The following is a 27,343-nucleotide window of genomic DNA, read 5'->3' as shown; positions in this document are numbered from 1 at the left end:
TATGCTATTTACACATAAGGTTACTTTAGTTGTGCGTCGATTCGTTAATTCGCCTTTTGGAGTGTATCAAAATCTACTTAATGGGACGATGAAGGATTCACGGCTGTCGTTATTTACCGACTCTTCTCCGTGTGCGAGAAATTATGTGCGTACGCGCGCGTGTATACATTTGTATCTGTGTGACGTTTGGTTTGCTTGGTGTGCGAACCATGCAGACACGACGAACACGCGCGCAAAAATTATCGATCAAATAGAGCGATCCAATAAGGGAAGGATGCTAATGATAAGCCTTAACTATTTAAGAGATAATGCCATCAAGGGGTATCGTTAATGGCAAGCTTAAACGGCAGTAGAGAGTCTCGTGGCGAGAAAGTATCGAAGCACCACGTCGCGTTCCACGCGCTCGTCGAATAATGTGTTACGTTTAATTAACGAGTGCTTCACTTTTAACTGGATATTCACGAGAGGATGCGAATTTAACGCTAAGTTACACGACTAACCGCTGAGTTTCGACAGTGACAAGAAGTATTTGTAAAGTAAAAAATAGAACGGACGTACACACGAACGTTCGCGGATACAATTCGAAGTTTTTCTCTCTTTTTTCTTTTTTTTTTTTCTTGCTTTCTCTTCCTTCCTTCCGTCGGTCGGGGCAGGGACTTGTTTCGCAATTGGCTTTGGTCTCCCTATATAATTATTAGACACTTCGCAGACCTTTCGCGCCTAATCCTACGTACTTAACGTTTTAACTATTCGTCTTCGTGGACGCGCGTGTCGCGTCGCATTCGCACACGACGGACACCTAATTTTCTAAGCCTTAATCTTAGGAGGTTAAAACAATCCGTATCGTTGAGACAACTAACGTACGTAACGCAATACGCTTAATATAATAATCAAGTATTCGTTAATATATCTCACCATCTTCGGGCGCTTATTGTCCATACGGTTAACTGTACGATCGTGATGAAACGATAAACGGATTAGTACCAAAGTATAACGGGAACTTAGTTGCTTCGTGGCTTTTAGAGCTCGCGACTATTACTTATCGATATTGTGTTCTTTCTATTGTGTTCGGGGATAAATGCAACATTCGGAAACGACGACGTACACGAGGTCTAAGATAAGTTCAGCGTTGACGCGTTTTACGCACACATACATCAGCGATCTCGATCCGTTATAAAGTAGTCGAACGAACACGGCACACGTCTCTCTCTTACGCTAATACATACACACTATATAAAGCGTCACGAGAGGTTATATAAATTTTATTTACTTTCTCATAATAAAATATCCACTTCTCTCTTTATTTTTATGCTACTTCGCGTGGAGAACAATCAATTCCACGCGAGACGTATCCCGCGCCTTCAGCGATCTCTAGCAAACACGAATACGCGACAAACACACATACACACACACACACACACAACACACACACATCGATCTCTTTTCTCTCTTTCCTTTCCCTTTTTTTCCTTTGTTTACGATTAATCTGACATGTATCCATGTAGCCTTGCGACCGAGTCCTCTAACGCCGTCTCTTATTTCGTTTCTCTCTGGACGGTGCTTGTGAGACACAGGCACAGACCCGAGCAATTTAGCGTATCACGCTTCTTTGCCGTATATATTGATATGCTACTTAAACTTGTGTGGAACAGTGTCGGGGAAAGATGTTCACGAGCAACGTGGAGTTCTCATTGTGTCCTCGTTAATTGTGATCACAGTTTATGCATTTGTAAATGATTAGTAATCATATATACTAATTTCCTATATTAGCGTATACAGCTATATAAAATATATGATATTTACAAATGCATATTCGAAGCCGTCGCTCGTCACTCGCGAACATATCTTGCCCGACGTCGCGGTTGCGGGACGATCGCTCGTGCAATCATGCTAATAATATTATCACGACACGCAATGACATCACCACGATGTATTATCATGTAATGTCATTGTCTCATCTTAATGTTATTATAATTATCATGATCGCGACAGTATTATCTCTATGAACGCCACCAATGACCTATCGTTTAAGTGATATACGCACTAATCATGTATTTTTCAAACGGTGTAATTAGCGCTCTCTTCTATGACGAATTTGTCGCGCAAGCTCGGCCCTTTCCGTTAAAATGACAACTTACTCAATGACTCCAGGGATGTGGCATAAACGTATCACGTGGAGAGAGGTGATTATCGTCGTTCCTCGTTGTAATAAAGTACATTGAACTCGGGAGACTAAAGCTTTCAGGATCGATAGGCGTGTGTCATTAGCCTTGCTAGTCGAACGTCAACTACTATCCTAGGAACAACGATGTGTCTGCCCTCGTTATCTCTCTTTACACTTAATGATCCGATCGGCACGCACTGCATGCACGTATTTATTAAATAAATAGATACTTTCGAAAGTGCGTATAAATCGGTGTATAATGTATTACATACAAACAGTTCGGCTTTTCGTCTGTGTGCGTCGAGAGACCTTTCCTGGCAAGCGACCTATGATAATGAATTTTGTACAGATAGGGAGAGAGAAAGAGAAAAGGAAGAGGGAGAGACAGAGAGAGAGAGAGGAGGGGGGGAGAAGTGGGAATACGATTTGTCCTCGTCCAAGGATCCTCGTCGTCCTTTAAAGTCAACGCTTCGCTTGATGGAGATACGGTCTCCCAACGGGAGTGACGGAAATAGAGATGTCTTTTGATCTGCGAATTTACATCTAGATAATGGATGTGAGATTCTTTTTTCGCTCCCTGAATTAATATACCAGAGGTTTCGCTCTTCTTCCTCGTCTCTTCTTTTCCTTTCTCCTTGTAGGCTGTATCACGTACCTTTCCGGAGTATTGCGTACGAATAAAAATTGTAGAAAAAATAACCGTAGCGCCGTAACGACCGAATGCTTCAGCTTCATCTCATGTTATAGTCATCGTCATCTTGCGGAATATTGCTGAGCACTGCGTCTATGCAATCTCCGTCGCGCTTCACCCACTGTATGTTGGACTTTATCTTTTCTAAGCTCTGTCTCAATGTGCGCATACCGCTGCCAACCTCGACGTGCTTGAAAAACTCCGAGATCTGTGCAGAAAGAAAAGATTATATGTTCGGTGAACGTCGGGAGGGGGGCTGGTGGGTGGGTGGGGGGAGTGGGGGGGAAGGGGAAAGGGAAGGCGTAATTCTTGAACGGGACACGTTCGCGCGATTGACTTTTTAGACATCTCTCTTTTCCTACCTCGCGGTAATCATATTCCGTGTTGAAGAAGGGAACAACGTCGGTTATTAGTCCACTCATCGCGACGGACACGTTTCCGAAGAGGATCTGGATATTCGGCCAATAGGCTTTGATGTGGCGCCAAGCGAGATGACGGCCGTTTTCATTGGAGGCGACGGACCATACGACGGTCCCGATGTCTTGCGCTCTGATCAGATCTTGGTTCAGCGACAGTAAGAGATAGCGTTGAAGCAGCCAGCTGTCCGTCGTCGCTCCCAAGGCTTGCAACAGTATCTGTCTCTCACTGGACACTTCTGTCTTCTGATAAATATCCCAGCAACGAGACCACGCTTCCTCGCCGCCGTATCTGATACCTGCAAACACCCTCCTTCGTACTGCGGCGCTTCTACTTGGAACGATTCGAATGTCAGATGACGTGTTAGATGACCATTCTCTACCTGTCGCGTAAACGACGTCTCGCATGTCGGGCGGGATAAGCGTGTCCATTATCGTCCACCTGTCGAAGAGACCTTTCGCGGGGTGCAACTGACTATCCATTCCTAGGGCGACAGCGGATTTCATCACCGAATTTCTTAGAAATCTGCGTTGAAATAATCAAGACAACATATTGAAAATAACTCGCTATCGTTTGTCAGCGGCCGGGGAATATGTGTGTGTGTGGCAGTTGTATACTGACTTTTTCATGTGAGGTCCTTCGTTGCTCCAGCCGACGTCTTTTATGACCGGCCGTAGCAGATATTTGAAGAATGCGCTAAACTTCTTATACACGGTATGCTCGTACAGCTTCTTCCTCCAAGAGTGCAGGAACTCTTGCGCGGTATGCCACGGCACGTAGTCTCTCTCGTAGATAAGGTAAGACGAGAGATTCAACGGGATCGCGATGTCCAGCATACCAGCCTCGTTGAGCGTGAAAGCGTCGTCGATGAGATTTGCCCGATCTGCCGGGCTGAACACTGTGTGATTCTTGTGCAACGTATCAATGATCTCCGCCCACATTTCCTCCGTGTAGTTAACTCGATAGAAGCCGGTTTGGTTGACGTTGCACTTGATGTACTTGACTTCGTACGGCGACATGTCCCATATCTCGACTAAACGGAACAACAACAACTCTTAAGACATCGGTTCTCAGACAGAATGCGCGGGAGAGCAAAATGTGACGAACGAATACGACTTTCTCTTTCTTTCACTCAATGGATACACGTGATACATTGTTATATAATTGTCCTGTTGTATTACCAGTGGTCATGTTCAACCACACTTTGCGAATCTCGTCCGGTTGTTTGTCTGTGTAGAAGGTCACCGGGACGTACCACCTGTAGTCGAATGGTGATTTGGGCAGTAAAGCTTCGGTTTCGTTTTTCGGCGGTGTCATGAGGAATCTTTTCTGAGATAACTTGATCGTGTCGCCATCGCGAGTGACGATTATAAGCGGAAAGCCCATCTGCTGTGTCCAAGTGCCCATTACCGCCTGCATTGACGTTGTTGTGTAAATATCGTGAGACGTGAGGCGCAAAGAGATGAGATACAAGTAATTAGCTCCTCGCGTATCGTACTTACCTTTATGTCGTGCGTGTTGTTCATGCTCCTCGAGAAAGCTGCCCACAGATCGTCGGTGTCTGCGCTTTTGTAAGAATGTAGACTCAGATAGTCGTTTAGTCCGGTTTTAAAAACGTCTTCGCCCATGAACCTCTCCAGCATGTAGAGAATGGCGCTGCCTTTGTAATAGCTGATTTCGTCGAAAATACTCTCTATCTCGCTAGGATCCTCGACGGACACGTTTATCGGATGGCTGTTGGACAGAGCGTCGAGGCGGAGCGCCGGCTGCGTTTTGTAGATGATGAACGTGTCCATTATGTTCCACTCGGGCGAGAAGCTGTGCACACCCTTGTACTCGAAGAAACTGGCCGCTCCTTCGTTCAGCCAGATGTCGTTCCACCATTTCATCGTGACGAGATTGCCGAACCATTGGTGCGCCAATTCGTGGGCTATGGTGACGGCTATGCCCTCCCTCGCTTCGAGAGACGTTTCTTGCGGGTCAAGCAGTATCGCCACTTCTCGGAAAGTGATTAGGCCCCAATTTTCCATAGCACCGGACGCAAAGTTGGGAATTGCTATTAGATCTGACGGACAACACACGACGATCTTTACGATAATAATGATGATATCGATATTTCTTATATCATCATCATATTAATTATGCGATATTTTAGCTAGGATATTGACTTTAATTTTCCGATCATCCTCTTTGATAGCTTAACGCGTCTGTTTTATTTGTTTAGCTAAAGCGAGACGGATAGTCTTTGGACAATTTTTCTTTGCATCAGGAAGACGTACCTTGCTTTGGCAATGGGTAAGATATGCCGAAGTAAGATTCAAAGTAAGCCATGATATCGGCAGCGGCGTCCGCGGCATACACCGCCTGCGGAAGCAGGTGCTCCGCGACGTACACGTGTATGTTTCCCCTGTTCTTCGAGGTAACTGGTTTAAAATCGCACACTACAAAGGCCACCAAGTACGTCGACATATCCACGGACTCCTGGAAGTCGTCCCGTAGCTGAGGAGTAATGTTTTTCTAAATCAGGCCAATGCAGATGCGGTCTCTCGCAGGTAATGCCGTAATTGCAATAATGCGGTGCTGAATCACGCTCACGATCACGGTAGATCACGGTAGAGCGAAAATGCCGGGTAATAATCTCGCGGTTATTGCGGTAAATCATGGACCACGATGACGATGACTGCGCGAAGATTGCGCGTTGAATTGTACGATCACGCGTACGATAAACGCGTGTATACTTACGATGCTCGAGCCCAGATAAAACCCAGCCTCGTCGGTATTTATCACGGGCATGTTGCATAACGCGATGTGGAATCGGTCCCTGTATATCGACACCTTGAATTTGGCTTTGAATTGCGGCTCGTCGAAGCACGGGAAGGCGGTGCGTGCGAATGTCGGCTCGAAGTGAGTCGCGGCCACGTGCCTAAAAATCGAAGGCAGGACGTCGATCAAAAATTCACACTGACCGGCCTTCAAGGCCGGTTGATGCGTCGGTTGGAACCGAAATTTATATATTTATATATAAATTATATATATTTATATTGCAGGTAACAATCGCAGTCTCAGGCTGACCTTGTCTCTCCCGTGGGTGTGCTGTAGCTGCTGAGATAGAACCCGTCCAGCTCGTTGGACAGCTTCGAGGCGAATCTCAGATGCAACGTGTAGTTTGTTCTCCTGCGGAAAGTACTCTCCAATTCTAGATACACCTGTTCGCGTGCTGGGTACTCCAGAAACTTGGCGATTTTTAACTTTGAGGCTTTACGCTGCTCTTGGACCATCTGAAATTTCACTCTCTCGAAGTTTATTATGAAAGCGAGACATTCACGCGATTGCACGTTGCTCTCTCTTTCTGGTGTTACTTACTTTTTCAGTTATTATCAAGCCGCTACTATGGAAGACGATATATTTGGTGTCTTCATCGATATACAGTTCGATTGTAACTTGCCCTGCAACGAAGAACGAACGAAGTGAGCTTATTAGTCGCGCGAAGGGAAACGGGTCGCGCATTATCTCGCGCTCGAACAGCGAGCTGCTCCTCCTTACCTCGAACTCTCGAGGTGGTGAGATTCGGATGGATGGAAATATTATACCTAATAGGATGTGCAAATGTGGGTAATCGTATGCTGTTCCATGGAAACACCTGCAAGAGTGTATATTCACTGTATATTCGATAATCTGGCGTGGTATTTTCAGTATTATAAAACATGCATGACCGATGAATAGGTAAACACTCTCGTGTCCACGGGAGTGATTGATTTCCCGCTACGCTAGACCGTACGTGCAGTTGCCTGATTTTAGGCGAACCTATTTCACCGCAAAGTGGAAACTGAATCTAGCCCCGTGACGCAATATGCGACGCAGAAATGATTTATCAAGGAATTTATTCGGTTTCGGCATCGCACGTAACGAAACCTACGTTCGAAAAATAAGCAAGTTTTATGCGACCATTTACGTTTCTTCAAGCTCGTCTTGCATTCTTACGCGACGACGCGTTCGTATTTGCACCCACCTCGTTTGTGGTCGATAGAAGCAAGGTGCTTTTTTTACTTATTTCCGCACTGTCCATCTTTTTCTCCTCGCAAGGGCAGACTGGAAAAATGAACAACATGTCAAGGAGAACAAATGATCAAGAGAAAGCGAGACAAGTGTGATCTTTGTAGTGATCTTATGTAGAAATGAAGTATATACGACGTTGAAGAGAATGGTGGCATTATGTTTTGAAGTGATGTTTAAGTACCATTTGCTGGCCTGGCGAAGGCAATAATAATCGCAACGCCTAGGACCGTGAAGAGGCAGGACAAGACGAAGCAGACTGCCCTTCCTCGAGAACACACAATGGTGAACCCATCGCGCTCGTAGCTACGCGTCCGCTCTTGCCTTACATCTCTGTCGCTAGCTGTTGAGAAATACAAGATTTCTTCAGTAAAATTCAATGCGCCTCGACGAGATCGTGTTTTTGCCGGATTTACAGACAACCAAAATTATTCACTAATTTATTACAGATCTTTCAACGACAACTATCGATACATAAGTTAATCACGACACGTGATTCTCCCCATCGGTCGCGTTTCACTTTCACACATTTTTGCATAGCAGCACCACTGATCGATAAGAGACTCGTTTTTATAAAGGTGCTCTTTACTTCGAGAAAGTAGCGTACACTTCGCAAGACTCCATGGGATCGATGCGTCGTAGCCTTAGTATTTGATTCGATCTTGAGACTCGTAATGTTTCCCCAGCGGACGCAGAGTACGTCCATTTGAAAATTCCGCGAGCGATTGCGTGCGATATTTTCTTTTTCATGTACACATACAGCGGCACGTCCGCTTCTGCAAACGTGGTTCTTCACGCGGTCGCACGCGTGAACCGCACCGAGGTGTATGCATACACACGCAACCGCAGAGCAACGTTAGCAACGTGCCTCGGACATGTATACATGCCTCGGACATGTATCTGCTTCCGCTGTCAATAAACGGGTCTCCAATAACAAAACCCGTCAACGGGCAGTATCGATGCAAGCGCGTGGGCGAGAACCAACCGGTTCTCGGCTACATACGCTTTAATTCGGAAGATCAGAGGAAGAGCCTTCCTCTTATTGATCGCACGCACGTGTTTCTCGTACAGTCTATTCGCAGCCCCGGAGGGCCAGTAAGTGGGCCATCTGGTAGAGCCGTTCTTACGGCAAAGGAATCGTCCAAGTGCAGCGAACGCGCGTCCAAGCGGCGTATGCGGAGAGTAGTCGCGTTTAAACATCGAGAGAGAGAGAGAGAGAGAGAGAGAGAGAGAGAGAGGAACGGCGGCGCGTTAAGGGTTCGCATCGCATCCTAATTCTTAGCTACCGTCCGCTCCTAAGGAGGTCTCACCTGTCAGAAAGGCAACGTCATCGACATCCTGCTCGCTCATCGCGAACCGATTCGGCGGCGGTCTCCGACGAACGAGTTCTTTTACCTGACCGTCTTTCGAGGCATAGGCGACTTTGATGAGGGGCTCTCTCTGTTCAGCCAGTATTCGTGTGGCACTTGATCGTCGCCTCGTGGCTTCGCTCCTCGGCCTCGGACGAGGACTTTACCTTCGCCGCTGGACCGTCCGTCGCGTGCGTCAAGGTTAAGGATGTACGTCAACGAGGGTGAAGCCTAAACGCCTTCGGTAGACGGCGTTGCGCCAATAGCCGAGCACTCGTTTCGCGGTGAATGAGAACCGGCTCGCGTGTACCGCTCGCGGTTATCCAAGCCGCATCAATGACTACCGGCAGAGGGTCGGCCGAGCGTCCGCCAGCCTGGGGAATCCGATCGCCGCCGTGTCAACACGCCGAAATTGGAGCAACGTGGCCCGAGTTGGTCGCCTGCCGTCTTCTGCCGTTTCGTAAGCACGCAACTTCGCGCGAACACAGGCCAGAGACTCCGGTGCTCTATCCGGATGGCTGATGATCGATAGCGCGCGGGACGCGCGAACGCGTGACATCCAGGAAGCAACACCAGCAGGAACAAGCAGGAGAGTGTGTGTGTGTGTGTGTGTGTGTGTGTGTGTGCCAGTTAATCGGCGTGGCTGAGCCAAGCCGTGTATGACGCGGGCGTTCCTGACCCTCCGAGCACAATCGCGAGCAGAACTCCGTGCGACACCACTGCCGGGATCGCAACCGCGATCCACCCCACCGCGAGGAACCGCCAGTACGCGACGATCCGCGAGCTTGTCAAACTCGAGCCGAGCAGTCCGACACCGTCGGCGGGTCTATAACGCGCGACGTGCCTTGACATTTCATTGGCATTAAAGCGTGGGATATAGCTACTGCGGAGTTAGGTAGAAATGGCGGCTGTCCAAACCCCCCGGTGGCGGACTGCTTTACGGGGGTGGTTTGGCTGAAGGCTTCGCCTTCAGTTAGGGGTGGTTGCTGTCACGGTGGCGCCATCCCTGATCCACGTTTTGCAACCCCGTCCGGCCGGTGGCCCACCGTGACATTTGTATCAGCCGCGAGGGTAGCCAACCGTGGACTATGCTGCGGGTGTACGCTTTTTCGGCTTAAACCCGCTCGATCCTGCGGATTCGCGCCGGTTAATACACCTCCGGTCTGATGCGAGGACTTGCTTATGGTATTATATTCGAGCGGTGGGAACGAATTTGCTCGTACGGATCGGAACAATTGCGATTGTCTTGATATCGGCAGAATTTACAGATTTGCTGAGAAGAAAGATTTGAGATACGTAATTAAAAGAGTGACAGAGGAATCTGCGTGGCAAGGGATTTCCTCCCATTCTCTCCTGATTCTCCCCAGCGTTTGTCGCGAAGATGCCAATTTTCAAAAGAATCGAGATAAGGCAGCTCTCCCTGTTTGCTATCGTTTGTCGTTAGAGCTAGTCCGTGACACCGCGCACGTGGTAGAGGAGGTTTGCGGTTTACAGGCAAGGCGTAAATGTACATGGTTGTATCTCGCACGAAATCTGACCCTTTCGAGATCGGGAATCGGGGGGCGAGTTGCGAGTGGATCGCAGTTCTTTACAAGGATGTCGTATCGATTTTCTCTTTGCCTCTGTCTGTCGGCGCTTATATTGGTTCGTTCTACCGAAATATCGCTCGCGATGAAAAAGACTGCTCTAATGAGAGCTCCGTTTGCAATTAAATTTTCATTAGAATTTCAAATCCAGGAGGATTTCAAGTGGTCGATGGAACAGCTTCTTTATCTGCGATTTATTCTGCGCGCACTTCGTGACTTACTCCGTTCACTTGAAAAGTCCCATAAATTCATGGTACTTTCGTACAGCGTATAGAGCCAAAAGAGCCCGATAAGCCCAATAAGCGGGAGCAGCAATAAAATATATCGCTTTTGCAAAGAAGTTCAGAGGGTTCATATATCGCGGGGAAAGTACGTTTAATTGAAAAAATATTACCCGAACGAATTATTTCAATTTAATTAAAAGACCAAATTATTTCATAAGACGCAATATCATAATTCTTTTGTATACAATTTCTCTGCGAATGTGTTGATGCAACTTTTATAAATATACTTATCGCTTATCGCTTATCGCTTAGGTTATCTGACTACCAGATAATACGATTCTACGGATTTGACAAAAATTTAGGAGGTAACAGTATGCAGACTAATTCCAGACCGACAGATATCGATGAGAAAGAGGAGTTTATAAACGGCTGAACTTTTGAACTTGTGACCCCGTACGTTATGTCGCTGCTGTTTCGGTTGGTCTCTTTCAACCACGAAAAGGATAGGCGCGCGTTGTACGACATAAATTATTCAGATATTTCGCAGTGAGTTGGAGCGTCGTTTCAAAATATATTTCGTGGCAGTCGAACGTGTCTCGACCCGGACCCGGAAACATATTAAAACATTCATGTGCCTTCCGACTGTGAGGCGTCCATCGAAGTTACATGAGCCGAAAGGACCGGAATTAAAAGTCGACCTTTCTTCCAACCGATTTGGTTCTCAGACGCTCGCTGTCGGTCTTTCCATAATTAATTAAACACGGAGGTAATAAACGAAGGAAGAAGTAAAAAAATGTATTCAACTTGAAAATATACGTATAAAGCATCGTGATTGATAGGCTAATAAAATAGATTAATAGATTAATGAGTAGTTTACGTCGCGAGGATAATGTTCAGTTATAACCACGAGTACGAGTCGAAAAATATTTCGCGTGTAATTCTTCTATCCGGTTATAAAGTCGTTCGTGTATATTTATTAATTCAAAACGCGAGTTAACGAATTTATTTGTTATTATATATTATTACAATAGATTTGTATATTTTATTTATATTTATATTTATATATGCGTGTTTCCATTTATCTTTATATTTATATTTATATATTCTATTTATATATTTTATTTATATCTTTTTGTATGAATACATATGGCAGTATCATGTTGTCATGTTTATTTTACCAAGTATCGAACTGCTCCCTACACAAAGGCTACGAATCCAACAATTTCCCTCCGTCAGAGCTAACATCTATCTTTAGATTTCTCTTGAAGTTAAATTCGTGTCACGAGTGTAAGTCACGAAGGGTATAAATTCGCAAACAATTTGAATATAAGCGAATTCGTACACGAACACGCTAGTAGTAGCAAAGGGTATCTACGTCGCGTGGTTCCGATTTGATGAAGAAACGCAAAGTACAGACTGATGAAAATTTAAAGTGTTTCGCAGATTTTTATAATAATTCTAAGTAAGCGAAACTTACTAAAACAAGTCAGTACAACACAATTTCTTCCATATTTCTCATTTGTCTTCTCACGAGGAAATATTTCCTCGTCGATTGACCGTCGCGTACGACGGCAAGCATTTTGGACTGTATTCAAATCAATTCGTCACTCTGACATTCGACTCTGAAATGTGGTCATCTGATTCTCTAAAGCTTTTATCTTTAGTCTTGTGCGAGTAGATTACATATACGCGTAACATACATATATACACACATGCGACAAAGCTTCTCACAAAGTAATTCTTATTAATGCATACCTTGAGGTGGCTGTTTTGGTATCCGTATCTTTTGCTCTTGTTCCGACAAGGACTGCCTGGAAGGAATCTGAGAAGGATCCCGAGAAGAAGGCCTAGAACCGCTTCTGATGAATTGTAACTCTACTTCCTCATCAGTCATTGTACTTATATACTCTTCTTTCTTCGCTTCTATTCCGTTTTGTCTTTTATTCGACAAATTCGGAACTATGTGTGAACGACCGATATTCGTTCTTTCTTTTTCCAAAGCGTGACTCTCCGTTACTTCATTTCTTTCTCGAAGCGTTCTGCTTGTCAAGTCACATGTCTCATGATTGAAATTATCAGCATGAGCGAGCATCGGCGTCTTCTAGTTGGCCTTCCCTTTACATTGTACTCTGGAGAAAATAAACACGGTACTCGCAAATCTTGTGCCATCGTTAGATAAGTTCACGATGGTATTGATCGCTCCCTTCTTGTACCATGTGTAATGTTCATGTCGAAAATTATATCGAGCTATTCTCTCGGTATAGCCGTGTTACTATTAAGGCTCTCTTTACTTGGCCACGGTCTCTACCTGCACATGCACGATGCATTTTATGGTCGACGGCATTCGCACATTGGTCCCAGTGTCGCGATATGTTGCGTCCGACGGCACGAGTGATTTTTGGTTATTCGGTCACAGTGTGTGAGAGAGATCTCGTATAAAAACGAATGTGAGATGGCCCGGCGAGTGAATGCGATCTACACACCTGAGAGAAATACTTTCTTCGTATAAGATATATATATATATATATATATATATATATATATATATATATACGTGATTTCGCGTCGATTCGATGCGAAAATATCTATTCTCAGGTCACTATATGGAAGGGGGTTTTCTTATCTTGTATGTGTCGATCGAGCCTTGTCTATCCTTGTGCGCGATGCGACGTGAATAATTGCAAGTTAAAGAGCTCTCGCGGCGAAGTGTATTCTTGTGGATCATAGACAGTAATTAATCAGCCTTCTATCCCGCACTTCGTCTCGTTGATTAGCTTTGAACACGACGATAATACATTTCTCTTTGCAAAAAGGTCGCTGTACACGTCCACAAGCAACTTACATCTGCAACATAATTAAGCACTATGCGTGACTATAATTTTCCCGCATATAACAAATGCAACGTAATTTTCGCAAGAAAAAATTACTCTTATCCGAGTTCTCACTCTCGAGATTCTCTATTCTTTGATATAATTATTTTCTGTGGGTGCGTCATTGAAGAACTATATATATAGTTTCCGTCTATTTGAGCGGCCAACGAACGGTTATTCGAATGACCGTTTGTTGGCGTAAATGAATATACACGGCCTGCTCAAGCCTGCGTGCCTGCAGAACATAAGAGCGTTTACGCCTCTGATTTATGCCAAGTATTACGGACGATATTACAAAAGCGCGCACGACGACGTCGCTGCTTTCACCCGACCTGTTACGCGAAATCTTGTGCCAGGAAATTCTTGCATTCGGCTTTCACACGATCTATTGGTGATAGCGCGTTTTGCACTTTGCCTGAAAAGAGCTTAGAATCAAGTAGCTCCTGGAGCGCTCTAACGCATTTAACGGAACGTTAAGCGCGTTATGTCGCGTTACTCGAGTATTTGCGAAAGAAATGAACGCGTTAATTTCGTGGCATTCCCCCTCGGTGCGAAATTTGTCACCGACAATTAAACCTCTTCGATCAAAGACTGACTCCTTCCCCTGTTTGCCATAAAATTTCAGACTTGAGAAGTAAACTAACGCAGTCCAACGCAAATGAGCAACGGGGGGATGAGCGTTTCGATTTTACTGGACGCCGCATACGTGAATGCAAACACGCATTTAAAAGCGTGCGACACACGACTGGAATACTTCGCGATGAAATATTGACCCCGTCTAGACCAGTCCAGACGACCGGTGAGAAAAACGTTGATGAGCGAGACACAAATCTCGTATAAATAAATACGCGGGACTCGGTGTTTGCGAGCATGCGTCAATTACTCAGTTATTCCCTCGTATTCGTACTGTCTTCTTTTCAAACTTCTTTTCAAACGCGCAACACATTGATTGACAAGATTTCACGTTTGCCTCACATTGCGATAAAACAACCGTCGCTCGCGCTTTGCCGCTAACATCGGGCAAGCATGAGTCGCGAAGAAAGAAAAGAGAAAATGGAAAGAGAAGGAAAAATCATTCACCTTTCTTTAGCCGCACTCAACATCGATCAGCAGTACTCGACGTCCGTGCTCTTGAGGCAGGAACCTTTCGCCGATCGTCGTCGATCGCGACTAATCGCGGAACGTCGCTAATCGCGCTGACAAGCGACTAACTTGTGCGTCGTGCATCCAACAACCAACACGGTACTGTCTTAGACGCGATCCCAATCGCGCCGGCCGCTCTCGCTTTCCTCGACAACAACATTCGCACCTCTCTCTCTCTCTCTCTCTCTCTCTCTCTCTCTCTCTCTCTCTCTCTCTCTCTCTCTCTCTCTCGTAGTCGCGCACGTCGTCGCACTCGCACGAGAACGAGCCGAGCTGAGCCGGAGCGGAGTGAAGCGTTAAGCTCGCGGTCGCCGCATCGCCAGGACTAAAGCTTCACCACGGCGGGGAGAACTCGGCCAGCCGGCATGCTCATCATCACCCCCGGGGGTTGCTTCGCGACGCTCAGCGCGCGATCTCCGTCCCTCGTTGCATCGACCCCCACCTGCATCCGAGCGCACATCACCGTCGTCGTCCGATGACGATCAGCACGTCGCGGCTCGCGGTTGTCCTCGACGAGAGACTACGTGTAAACGGCAGCGCGGTGAGAATGGCACTGGTGATGCCAGCGGAGGCGCTTCAAGGATCGAGCGTGGGTGAATTTCCGGACGCAGAGAGGCGCGCCGGTCAGGATCAGCCACAGGTTGCGCCCGTCTCGTTCACGCAGGTCGGCGGGCATCTTGGCTGATCGCCGACCGGCGAGAGTGGTGGTGATGGTGGCGGTGGTGGAGGCGATGGCGGTGGTGGTGGCGGTGGTGGCGGTGGTGGCGGTGGTGGTGGTGCTGGCGGCGGCGGCGGCGGCGGCCGGCGATGGTGCTGTGTATCTCAACGAGGGGGGGGAGGGGGTGGAGAAAGCCGGCTAGAAAGAGGGAGAGAAACGAGAGAAATCGATTTACTTAATATCTAGAACTCTTCTCGGACCTTTGCGACCAAAGAAGGATTCGGCTTGCCGACGATCGCGATATCTTTTAGCCGCGCGTAGTACCGAATTCATCCGTCGATTCTGTCCGATGTGCGCGATGCAAAGTTGTTAAAGTGCATTGCACATGCGTAGCCACATTGGTGAGAATTTGTTTGTGATGGGATTTTAAAAATCGCTAAATATAGAAATATATTTATGTAATGTATCGCATGTTTATATACATATGTATACTTATTATTATATATCATGTGCTAACAAGGTGTCACGCTCATCGATCCCTGGTTAGTCATATCTAAGACTAAGACATCTTACGAGTTCGGGGAGAAAATATATGATCGCGATTAGACAATGATTTTTTATGTCAACCGACTTTTGCACCGAGATTTTATCTAAAAGGTATTTTATATCAAGATTTTTATGTAGAAAATGAGATAACACATGGGTTAACAGAGAGATATTATATTTTATCTGTCTATTAATATATAATTTCTCACGCGAACCCGTTTCATTTCAACCGACGCGACACACCGACCGACCGTGTCGTATATATTTTAAAGGCCAGACTGAAAGGAAATTCAAATAAAATTTTTCGACTGTATTTATGCATAGCATGTCTCTTTTACGATGTCCTCGACGTAGGGCTGCGCAATTTCTCCTCCATGCGCTGTGTTATATTATATGAAACGTCGCTGGCTACACACACAGCGTGCTATTATTAGATGCGCCGGAAAATAAACAAGCTTTGTTATGCAATTTCTGCAAGAATGGATACTGTTTGCGCGCTAGTTTAAAAATGCAATTCATCTGACCTTTTCTTTCATAGCGTCGTGTGTGTCTAACACTGAATTATTGAGACTTATTTCAAGACCTATAAATATATATAGTATCACACTAGACAAGTGTGATTTACGATTGATAGTTAAAAGTAGGCTATATAATAAGCCAAGTAAGCCTAGTTACTTGCTCACTACCTAGTTACTTATATCTTACCTTTCTTTGTACGCGTGAGATAACTACACTGATACGTTATCTAAAATACGATAAAGACAGACGGTGATCAAGCGATCGTAAATATCTCGTGCAACGTCCTCACAATTGTGAGCGTTGGCTTGCGTGAAACTACCTGACAGCGATACTCCAAGCCAAGATGCACAGCGTAAGTGTTGATGATCCCACGCGGAATTTGCGTTTCGCGTTTATCCTCGTTCCGTTCGTAACTGTTCGCTGATCGCACTCCGCAGATGTCATTCCACGGCGGCGTCACGGAAACTATACTGTTTCACGGCTGGCGTATCGATAATACGCAGGGAATGATCGGCTCCGTGGTCGGTGTCGTTCTTCTAACCGCGTTGTACGAAGGGCTGAAGTCTTATCGGTGAGTATCGGTGTAAGGCTAACGTAAGGCTTTCTCTGGCCAGCTACCAGTCATTTACTGTGCTCGTGGATTGCAGAGAGTATCTTTACTCGCGCACTACCTTCCTCAGGAGAAACCAGCACGCTAAATCGAGACAGTACGTACGAGAGCATTGTTATCCGACTAGTTCCGTCGCGCTGTCGCAATTTTAATTCACCGCGAGACCTTTATCGTTGTAGCGCACTACTGTTCTCCGGGCTTCATCTCTTTCAAACGCTCCTGCACGTGATCCAGGTGGTGCTCGGCTATTTTCTCATGTTTATTTTTATGACGTACAACTATTGGCTCTGCATCGCTATCGGTGCCGGGACAGCTCTCGGATATTGGTTATTCGCGTGGGAAAAATCTAGTAACGAAAATACGGAATGTTGCTCGTAAATATAATATATTATTGTAAGAACGACTATAATAAGACTGTATGACAGATTAGTGTGTAATAGGTCAAGACAATCGGCTCACTTCTGTTCGAAGCGGGCGAAACAAGTTAACAATACACGCAGCGTTGCCTCCTTGCCGCTGCTTTACGTATACACCAACGTGAAATTTTATTTTCTTCCTGGTTGCTCGATGCAGTTTCGCGAACAGACCGAGTACCGAGTAATGACTCGAGGAAAGTATAATACTTACTGTGTGTTTTAGCAGATAAGAATACGAGAGAGACTTTGTAGATAGATTTCCGCAGTCTCGAGCAATTGAGTATCAATATTCGTTATCTAATCTGTTCTTTCTGTGTGGAGCACCGTGTGTTTCCTTGATTCGTTGTATCAATCAGAGTAGATGGATCGTCTGGTCGAATAATTCGCCATTCGACGTCGATCAGCGATATAATAAGAGTTAAACACACGATGGCGGATAATCGGAGTTGCGCAGCTATTTGTTGCTCGGGATCCAACGATCGTATGCGACAATGCCTTTCGGTTCGCCAAATTATTTTTGGATGGGACAAGTTCAGTGCCTCGACGTGGTTCCTACTGCTGTTACTCTTTTGCATTTGGTGTCTAACATTCTTCCTCACTTACAAACCTAAGCCAGAAGAAAGTGATCATATGGGACATTGAAGTGAAAAAATGTATGTCGACAAGATCGTTGGTATCGTCAACGTAAAAAAAAAATGGAGAGAAACGTGAGTGCTTGTACACACACATGCTATGTATTATATAAATTATTTTCTATTAACAAATCAGACAGCGGTATAATTGGCAATTTTAAATAATCACTGCAATTTAAATAAAATTTTAAATGACATCTTGATGTTTATATTAAATAATATTAATTTATATTAAATAATAAAACTTGATGTTTATATTTAATCACATTTGATATGATTTAGATGTTTAGATGTAATTGACCAGATATCAAAACCGAATCATTGTGTGGGCTTATTATATTAATGAAGATACTCATCCATCTCAATGAAACGCTAAAGCGCAACGATTATTAATTGAGAAGAAGAGACAGCTTCTTTAAAAGTAAATTTGCGATGAGAAAATGTATACCTTGTATATTTGACAAATAATGAATGATAAAAATAAAAATTTTAGTCTTGATAAATATATTTGTGTTTTTCCGGAAATATTGTAAATATTTCTTGCAGCAAAGTCTTTCGAGATATTGAAATACGGTTCGTTGGAGTTGTCAGAATTCGTAGAATAGATTTCAAGGTGAATGGATTGAAAGGCAATCTCTCGCACTTTGACGCTCCTGAGATACTAACTTAATCGTTTTACCGAATCGTCGACGGCAGAATATTAGCCATTATGATAAAATCGTACCATTAAAAATTACGTCATCCACAGAAGGAATAGCGGTTGATTTGCCACAGGTATAACGGCTTATAATTATGCCGTATCGTAAACGACTGTTGTATTAACACACGAGCAAGGTGCTTGTTGAAATATACATTAAAGAATTTTAATATTTTACGAATGTTCCTGATTGTAACTAAAAATCTGACAAAAGATCTCAGATAAAAATTGAAAGACCTTCTGGAAGATTATCTTAATTTCAGATTACTTATTTTTTACTACTTTTTGCACCATTTAGATTTGTTACGCACCTATGATTGAAGAGAAAATTTTTCAAAAGGACTGGTCGAAGAATGTTCATTTCGGATTGTATAATGCAGTATTTAACTAAACTTTACTTCAGTCTATTTTCATTTCTTTCATTCGGCAAAATATAATGTATTGTAAAATGAGTCACTTCGCATTCGTTCGCGGTATCCCTTTCATATGCTAAAGTAAAATACGGAGAATTGCATTTGGGAATTGCAAGTCCCATGAGGCATGCTGTATGGTTTACGCCCAACCTATCTGACGCGCGCATGCGACCGCACCGGAAACAGATGAAAATGTGCTTGATGTGCAGGAAAAATACGATACATTAGAACAAAGCAATTTGGAATTTTTGCGGTAAGGTTCTTTACAGCGTGTGCGAGCGTGCACATATGTGCGACGTACGTGTGTGTGTGTGTGTGTGTGCAGTTTGTGAAAATTTCGACGAAGATACAAATATTATTTTCGCGTTGTACAACATCCGATTATATTCATACGTGTGACAATTATACTTTTGTATATGCGCGAGAAAATAATTAATTTTCAGCTAATATTACGCATTTCACTTCGCATATTTCTCTCATCGCTTCACCCTCATCCGTGTTAAAATAGTCTTGTGGACGACATAATTAACACGACTGTGCGCTCTGTGCACTATTAGTTCTCTTCACGTCAACCTCGTAATTTCAACTTTTTAAAATTCCTCTTCGCATACGCGCATGCAGACTTAATAAATGCAGCTGTTAGGTAGTCCATGCGGAATACATCTAACAATAAACGTCACGCGCGGAGTACGCGCGTCGCTGTACGATTTATACCGCGGACAGCTGTGATTGAATGGCTCAGTGCGGACAGAATGATATAAGAACGACATTTCTGAATATGCAACGATCGCGCGACCCGTTAATCTCTCTTCTCTCTCTCTCTCTCTCTCTCTCTCTCTCTCTCTCTCTCTCTCTCTCCTTTTCTTATCGCGAGCGACGTCGTTCGTATTGTAGGAGCGAAGTAAAAGCGGACGTTACCACGAACGGAACACACCCGCCGTCACTTCCGGCGATCGATCTTCGCGCGACAATGTGCTCACATTGTCTTCGAAGTTGAATCCGAGGGCTCAAGAGTTCAAGGGTTAACGCGCGTTCTTTCGTTTCTGCTTCCGCGACGCGCTCTCGTTCTCTTCTCTCTTTTTCGTGACAACGCTCTCACTTTTCCGCGCACAGTCAGTGCGCGGCCTCGGGCTCGGTCTTTGTGCATTAAGCCTTTTGAACTCAATAATCCATGCAGATTGCAGCTCAGCGGCTCGCTCGCTCCTTTTTTCGTTGCTACTTACGCCTCTTCCATTTCCGTCCGTCCGCTTTTTTTTCTTTCGCCGACCGTTTGTAGCTGGAGTCCCTATTTTACGAATACGCGATAATAGCGAACATGGGCCGTCAGTCGTGTATGACCTTTTGACGATGCATTTCCATGCGTCCAAGTGATCGACACGAGTGATCGACGTCGGTGTACCAATAAAATCAGCTCCGATTGCGAGTGCGAAGGATGTTTTGGCCCACCAATTAACGTTTCGACCGATCGCACACGTTCGCCCATGCGGGTTCGATAGCGGGTTGTCGCCATTCTAAAAAGTAGGAAATCTTGTTCTTCTACCAAAAAAGCACAGAAAAAAATGTGTCAATGATACGTTCTCCATGTAGAATTTATTTCGTGAGTTTATGGTAATTTGTGGCCTGATGCGTAGACACGTATGGAATATATGTATGTCGTTGATGGTGGTAGCGTAAAAATATAGCACCTTTTTCCTTGTCATCGACATAGGTCGTGTTCGTGAGGAATAATATATGTGATTATACAATGTATGGAGATGAAGCTCGTGTCTAGGGAAACGTCTCATGGGATCGAATAATCATGGAAGTAGTCTGAGTAAACACCACTGACACAAGTAGACAGGAGCGACCGATCGATAGCGCCATTGGTTACCGCTACTTTATAAAATAACTTTGTGTTTAATGTCAAAGTGGAACGTGAGTCGTGCGTCTCATGTGGGAATTAGGGACAGTGCGCGAATACTAAAAACCCAAGAGGCAGAATTCCTTGAATTTCTTGGATTATCAGTTCCGAAATTGAGAGATGAAATATACCTGGGTATATCAGATAATTAATTAATTTATTAGGCATATAATGTAGAAATGGCGTGTGTGCATTACGTTGGGAGAATCTCGCTAATATATATATATGTATATATATATATATATATTTTCCAACTAGATTTATAAATTCGCTATTAAATTCGCGATTGTGCTTTTCTCTGTCGTGTTTCAAACATAGAGAACATTTTTTTTAACGTAGAAGAAAGGGGCGTCATACTTCGTTTAATTTATATAAATTCCAAGTAAGTGTATCACGATATTATCTGATATGGCGATGAAACATATCCTTCCTCATACGTCCGTACAAAAATGATCGTGATACTAATCAATAAACTGATAAGCTCGCTCTATCGAAATATTTCATATTTCGAAGAAACGTCTTGCGTATATGCACGCTATTGTGTTTGGAAGTCAGTCATACATACCATCCTACCTAACGGCTAGAGATCTAGCGCTTTGTCTTCTCTCGGAAAACTGGACTCTCGGATAATCAAAGAGAAATCATCGCCGAACATCCAGACGCGGCTGAAATACACGCGTGTGCGACTGATCGATACTGCCGTCGCCAGCTGGTAAGCTGTATATTCCCCCTTTACGCATCAACCCCACGAACGAATCGCGCCCTTCAGTCTCGATTCGCCCTTTGGCTGGAACTAGCCTTGCTTATGGTAGGTGTACGAATCGCCTGCACCCTGTTGCTTAAATTAGATTGCCCTCGTTATTACTTAGACCGAGCACGCACATGGGAATATGTATGTCATCGTGCTATCTCATAAAGGGGGTTTTCGCGACGGCTATAACAAGACATCTTGGAAAAAAGAGATTTACATGATTCGTAGAATTTAATAACAATATCGTTCAAAGGACTTTAATATTTCGAGATTTTCAAAGATTTTTTCCTTCTCCAAACGTCGGAGTCACAGGGAAAGCTGATTACCTCATAGCGTTTTCAGTGGTTACCGACTATCGAGACTGATACACGCGAGATGGTTGTAATAATATATAACAGTAAATTGAACGGAACAGTTATTTCCCTCTATATAGATATTTAGTTAGTTAATATCTATTGTGTTTCCGTATTTTCAAAAGTGCAGATGTATAAGATCGACAACAAAACGGCTAAGTGAGTTCGAAAAGTGAGACCGAAGTGAAAAGAGAGAAGAAACTATTCTCAGCCAGTAGTTTTCAGCCAGTCAAATTTCAGATGAAATAGTCTGTATATCAACAAACGGTAACCGCATGGTTTCCGATATGAGTTAAGTCGAGCTTGTACTCGAGCTTCGAAGAGAGGAAATGTTCGACCGGCATCCAAAATTGACTTTCTTATATGCTGCATGCTGCAAAGTAAGATGTTATCAAGGATGCAAGAAGTTTTGTGTGGTATGCAATATCCTGGCTATGCAGAACATGTAAAGATACAATGCAGCGATATCTTGATTGAACGTGATGTTAATATCAGATTGAAATGTCGAGAGTGTCGCGTATAAAATTGACGTAGCACTAATTAAATTTCCGGATAAAATATGCGGTCACTTTCACGAGGAGTTTGTCCGCGAGTTTGTCGACGATCGACAATAAATTGCTAAGGGTGTATTCGTATTTGACAGTAATTCTCGCAAGTTGGGAATAACTGCGGGAACTATCGGAAAGATATGAATATTTTAAGGAATACATTGAATAAAATTCTGTGATGCTAATCGCTTTCGTAAAGTTTATTCGGAAATCAATAAGAGAGAGAAAGTTTGCGGCTGCTTTGGTAGATGGCAACACGAACTTCTTTGGCGTTCGCTTCCGTGAGGCGAAACGCGCGCATGCAACATGCACGTTGGCAGAGCTACGCGATTTTTAAGTTGCGTTACGATAATGCATGCACAGATTTTTATCGGTCTTCGTGGAAAATATGACAGTCATGAATGCTCCGCGCGGTCGTTCGTACTTCGTCGCAACGCAGACATTACTCGAGCGTTTTAAAAGCATCGAATAGATATTACATAGTGATGCCGAAGGAGGTGGACCGATTGCGCGAGCCAGCGATCATTCGCCATCGGGTCATCATCAGGTCATCATCAGGTCATCACGAGTTTGCATGAGAATGACTCGGGCAGAAGTCAGAGTGGAGTGTTATTCTTCCACGTGTCTTTTGTTGCGTATAAATCTTTTTCCCCTCGTCATAAAGGGATGCTAATAAATTCAAGAGAACGAGTCCGGCGCTGTGCCGCCGGCATGCAAAATTTCATTTAAATAAGAATCGCCGGGGTCGGGCGTAGTTTTTCAGGAAGCGTAAAAATAAAATGCGCAACTGCCATATATAAATACGGGATGATGTCGGGCATGCGCGTTAAAAAACACTTATTCCACAGATAAAATCAGACGTCACATTTTGCGGCAGTCCCGCTTAAATCTGATAGGACGCAAGTGCGCAAGTGTTTAACGAACACTTAAAACACAAGCGTCCGCGCTTCTGGCCGTGCCGCCGATATTAACGGCGTTATTAACGCGAAGCCAATTTAATCGCGAGATCGTGTATTAATATTTATATTTAATAACAGTCGAATCCCAATGTTACTCGCGTCAAGTAGCACGTCTGGCGCGGATACGAGACGATTGTTGCGCGCTCATTCGACTGCTCATCGCGACTGCAAACTATATCACGATAACTCGTTCTCGTATTTCGACAATGTCGCCAGATACAGCGAGCTGTGAAGCTTGGCTAAAGAAATAGAGAGAGAGAGAGAGAGAGCAACGAGAAGTGAGACGTTGTTGCACAACGTGGCGTTTTTCCAACAAACAAAACGGGTGATCGAAGCCGATAATTGCGACACAGGTGCTCGGGCTTCACATCGAGAGGCCTGACATGGGGGATTTCGGGGAGGTCCCGACGTCGACTTCCCTCCGTCCGATGGATCGTTGCGTAGTTTCGCGTCTGGTGGTCGGTCTCGACCTTGACCTCCGCTGCTACCGTATAACGCAAGACACATAAGGGCGGGTAATGCCGTACACGCGATCCGATATGTATACGCGGCCGCCAGGAAATCGTTGCGACACACAAGCCCCGGACACAAGCTCGTTCCGCGTTCCCGTTTCAAGACGTGAGCGTGCGCGAGCGTGCGCGAAGTCGCGCACGAGAATCTACGGAGCCTCCGGCGAGAACGCGCGGCACGTGGCGGTGGCCGCAATTTGCACCTGGGGAGATCGTACGGGATTAACCCCCTCGAATGTCTCAGCGCCGTTGTCGTTTTTCGCAAGTCGGCGCGACTTTCGTCACGGGCATGCCGGGCGATATCAGGCACGAAACTTTCTTCGCAGCGTCCTAGATCGGCCGAGCGGGTCGGCCTGGAATTACGGTGCGACACAGGCCGCAGTATCAGATCTCCATTCGTTCGTTCGTTCGTTCGTTCGTTCGTTCTTTCGTTCTTTCTTTCTTTCTTCTTTCTTTCTTTCTTTCTTTCTTTCTTTCTTTCTTTGTTGCCCGCCGACGCTTATTTGCGTGTGTCGCGGAAACATTTCGCTGTGCAAGAAACGCGAGCTGATTAACTGCGAGTCATGACCTCAGCGTCGGCTTTGCACGGACTTTTTCAACGTCCCACTACGGCACCGAGGACCGCGACGGATATGGTTGCGCACCCTTCGATCGTTTCCCAGAGCCGACGAGACTAAGGAAAGAAGTTGCGGCTGATTTATGAATTATAAATCATATCTTTACAAGTCGGCCTGACTTGTTAATAAAATTATGTTGGATGCATTAAAAATGATGACGTCGGAGCAATCAAGTCAACGTAAGAGACGACGCAGCTGCTAGGGCGTGAATTAAAAATTCGAGAAGTGCACGAAGAGTGCAAGACGTTTTTCATCGCTCTTCTCGTGCTGCTTTTTTTAACTCTATTCCGTTGGGATTATCTGGAATCATAATTACTCGCAGATAATTATTCTACGCGTGAATTATACTTTCGCAGCCATATTTCCAACGTTAGGCTGTCCGAGTGCAGATCAGAATTCGCCGAATAGCAACTAGTACGAGGATTTCCAAGTGAAAGCTTCGAACGCAACATGGCTCAACATGTGTAAAGACTCGAATTTCGTGTTCGTGTTCTTCGTGGCGTCACTTCCTATCCGCGTGAGCGCGAGCTCTGACCCATTTCACGAAGAAAGAAGCCAGGTCGGGCCTCTATCGGCTGTCCATCTGGTTGGCGTGTGACCTTTCGCATCTCTTTGTTACCCCGTCCGCTCACAAATAACGGATAAACGAACGGACGTTCGTTCAGTTGATAAAGAAGCATTCGGCGTACCCGATATCGAGATTGCCGATCACAGCCAGATAACATGCGATACTACGCTATCTTGCGGACGCGGATGATTAATTCCCGTAAGAATTCGTACATGACGCCCGATATATATATATATATATATATATATATTTGATATTTTCAAGTATTCACGTTTGTGTACACGGACTACACGCTCACTTGCAAAAGACGCTTCCAGCGCTACAGGTGGCTGGCCGGTCCTGGATTTCATCTGACCGCTATAGAGTGATTAGATTAATTTGAACATGAAAGAACGTGTTAAACACGTTCGATGCGCGATAAACATATCGGCTGGTGTTAACGATATCGGCACATTTCCTGAATCTTGTTGACTTTGGTATTTAACATCGATAACGTAGCTTGTAGGTACTGACGGGCTCGGGAAGAAATTTCAGATATTAATTCTGCGACTCGATCAGAGGTAAACAAGCGCATTGCGTACGCAATGCGGCAAATTCGCCGGTGCACGGTCGCCATAATGCGTGCAGGTAGGTTTCACGATCACTGTCTTCGTCCGTGCGGTGCATCGCTGTGATCGATTGACACAACTGACAAATCCCCGGCAGCAATTACATAACTAATTGTATCTCGAGCATGTCCCGAGCGTGTAAATGTACCCCTTCGCCCGTCGTCGCCCGCGGAACAAACGACCCGACGGCCGCGCGCGTGATCGTCTGAGATCCACATTCCGTGATATCTAACTTCGTCCGTGACATTTTCATTCGACTAATATCTTTCGTCATACACCGACGAATTAGGGCTGTTAGGTGTCAACTTCCATCCAGTTGATTTCCATCGGACGAGCAGCAAAGCCCGCGAGTTAGTCAGCCGAGTGGCGCGAGAACTTCACCTTCGCTGGTAATCGCCGACCTGGAGATCGTTGATAAGAGGACGTTAATTCCTAATAACGTCAATATAATGAGTAGCCCGTATCTGCCCGCCGGCCGAGATCGGCGTAATGTAATGTTCCGGTGTAACTATATGCGCGACGACGTCGAATAGGCCGCAGAAATTAGCCTAAGCTGCACGACTCGAAAACGACTCCGGGGCAAGCACGGCCACCCTGTGGCCGCTCGATGATGGGACTGTGAATTGAGATTGACGCTCAGATTGGACAAATTACACATGGAACGTGCTCGGCATGGCGGCCTACGTTCTTGACGAACGCGTATCGGAGCTGAAAACGCGAGACGATTAGATCGTCGAGTCCAATATCCAATTTCGAGCACTCGGCCGAGCAGGCGAGCTCGTATGCAGCGATGGGAGGAAACAACAGCCATGAGCAGCACACATGAGCGTGGAACGTATCAGATTTTGAGGGAAGAAAGGGCTCTTTTTACTAGATAAATCACACCTTATCTCGAGAGCAAAGGTGAAAGCCTAATTCCGAGACATGATAAATTCAAGTTGAAAGTCCTCCTGAAGTTCTCGCGGTGCTTCCACCTTAATCTTCGCGCCGCCGCCGTCGAGTACTCTCAGCCGGGCCTACGTTGAGTCCCATTAAATCCACCAGCAGAGGAAGTCAGTGAAATATCGCGAATCGTCCCGCTCGCGATACTCCGACAATAAACTGTTTATTTCCCTTTATGGTGCGATGTCTAGGGTAGTCCGAGATAAGAACCCAACGTTCGCCTGGTCGATCGTGCGAAGGATATATACCTGGCGGTATAAGTAGCACGCCTTGACCTCTCTCCCTCTTTGTTACATGACGTCATCGTGACTTGGATCCTACGGATCCTACGGCGACGTCATCAAAAGCTCGCCCTAAGAGCGTTGCTCGCTCAGAGTAAAAACCCTCGTAATGAGCACGGCGGGCGAGCGGCTCGCGTGTCGACTATTCGGTCCCCTTATCACACCCTAAGTACGCACTTTTCCCTTAATCAATCTCTACGGTCGGAAATGGCGGCATTCAAATCACACGCCGGCCGCACATAGCCTCATTTTTCGTCTGCCCGTAATCGCAAGCGCGTGAGTGCGCTGAGGCATGCTAGAACGCAACCGCGAATCGGTA

The 27,343-nt window shown here is 45.2% G+C and overlaps 2 protein-coding genes across 10 annotated transcripts; one reads left to right on the top strand and one right to left on the bottom strand.

The window, feature by feature from the left end:
* Positions 1 to 112: 112 nt before the first annotated feature.
* On the bottom strand, positions 113 to 15,205 carry LOC105185719 (glutamyl aminopeptidase). 8 transcript variants are annotated; one of them, XM_025303607.1, is made up of 16 exons: positions 14,435 to 15,205; positions 13,327 to 13,328; positions 12,240 to 12,967; positions 7,510 to 7,668; positions 7,282 to 7,361; positions 6,816 to 6,912; positions 6,636 to 6,718; positions 6,345 to 6,565; positions 6,015 to 6,195; positions 5,552 to 5,789; positions 4,775 to 5,337; positions 4,454 to 4,685; positions 3,894 to 4,305; positions 3,655 to 3,797; positions 3,218 to 3,570; positions 113 to 3,063 (listed from the first exon to the last, which is right to left on the bottom strand). In XM_025303607.1, the coding sequence occupies exons 3-16, from the start codon at positions 12,574 to 12,576 to the stop codon at positions 2,896 to 2,898; spliced, it is 3,267 nt and encodes a 1,088-aa protein (XP_025159392.1). In that variant the 5' UTR covers positions 12,577 to 12,967; positions 13,327 to 13,328; positions 14,435 to 15,205; the 3' UTR covers positions 113 to 2,895. The 8 variants fall into 8 exon arrangements, with proteins under 8 accessions (XP_025159392.1, XP_025159393.1, XP_025159395.1 ...); XM_025303608.1 differs by having other exon boundaries at positions 12,240 to 12,613; XM_025303610.1 differs by having other exon boundaries at positions 5,552 to 5,771; positions 14,435 to 15,204.
* A 1,136-nt stretch (positions 15,206 to 16,341) lies between these two features.
* On the top strand, positions 16,342 to 18,350 carry LOC105185720 (high affinity copper uptake protein 1). 2 transcript variants are annotated; one of them, XR_003113681.1, is made up of 5 exons: positions 16,342 to 16,572; positions 16,658 to 16,791; positions 16,868 to 16,927; positions 17,010 to 17,953; positions 18,161 to 18,350. XR_003113681.1 is itself a non-coding variant. In XM_025303689.1 (4 exons), the coding sequence occupies exons 1-4, from the start codon at positions 16,564 to 16,566 to the stop codon at positions 17,206 to 17,208; spliced, it is 402 nt and encodes a 133-aa protein (XP_025159474.1). In that variant the 5' UTR covers positions 16,342 to 16,563; the 3' UTR covers positions 17,209 to 18,044. The 2 variants fall into 2 exon arrangements, 1 of the variants encoding a protein (XP_025159474.1); XM_025303689.1 differs by lacking the exon at positions 18,161 to 18,350 and having other exon boundaries at positions 17,010 to 18,044.
* Positions 18,351 to 27,343: the final 8,993 nt, after the last annotated feature.

The sequence above is a fragment of the Harpegnathos saltator genome, unplaced genomic scaffold, assembly GCF_003227715.2.
Source record: "Harpegnathos saltator strain DR-91 unplaced genomic scaffold, Hsal_v8.6 scaffold56, whole genome shotgun sequence".
In the NCBI taxonomy this organism is placed as follows: Eukaryota; Metazoa; Arthropoda; class Insecta; order Hymenoptera; family Formicidae; genus Harpegnathos; species Harpegnathos saltator.
This window is presented reverse-complemented; position numbering and strand designations above follow the sequence as displayed.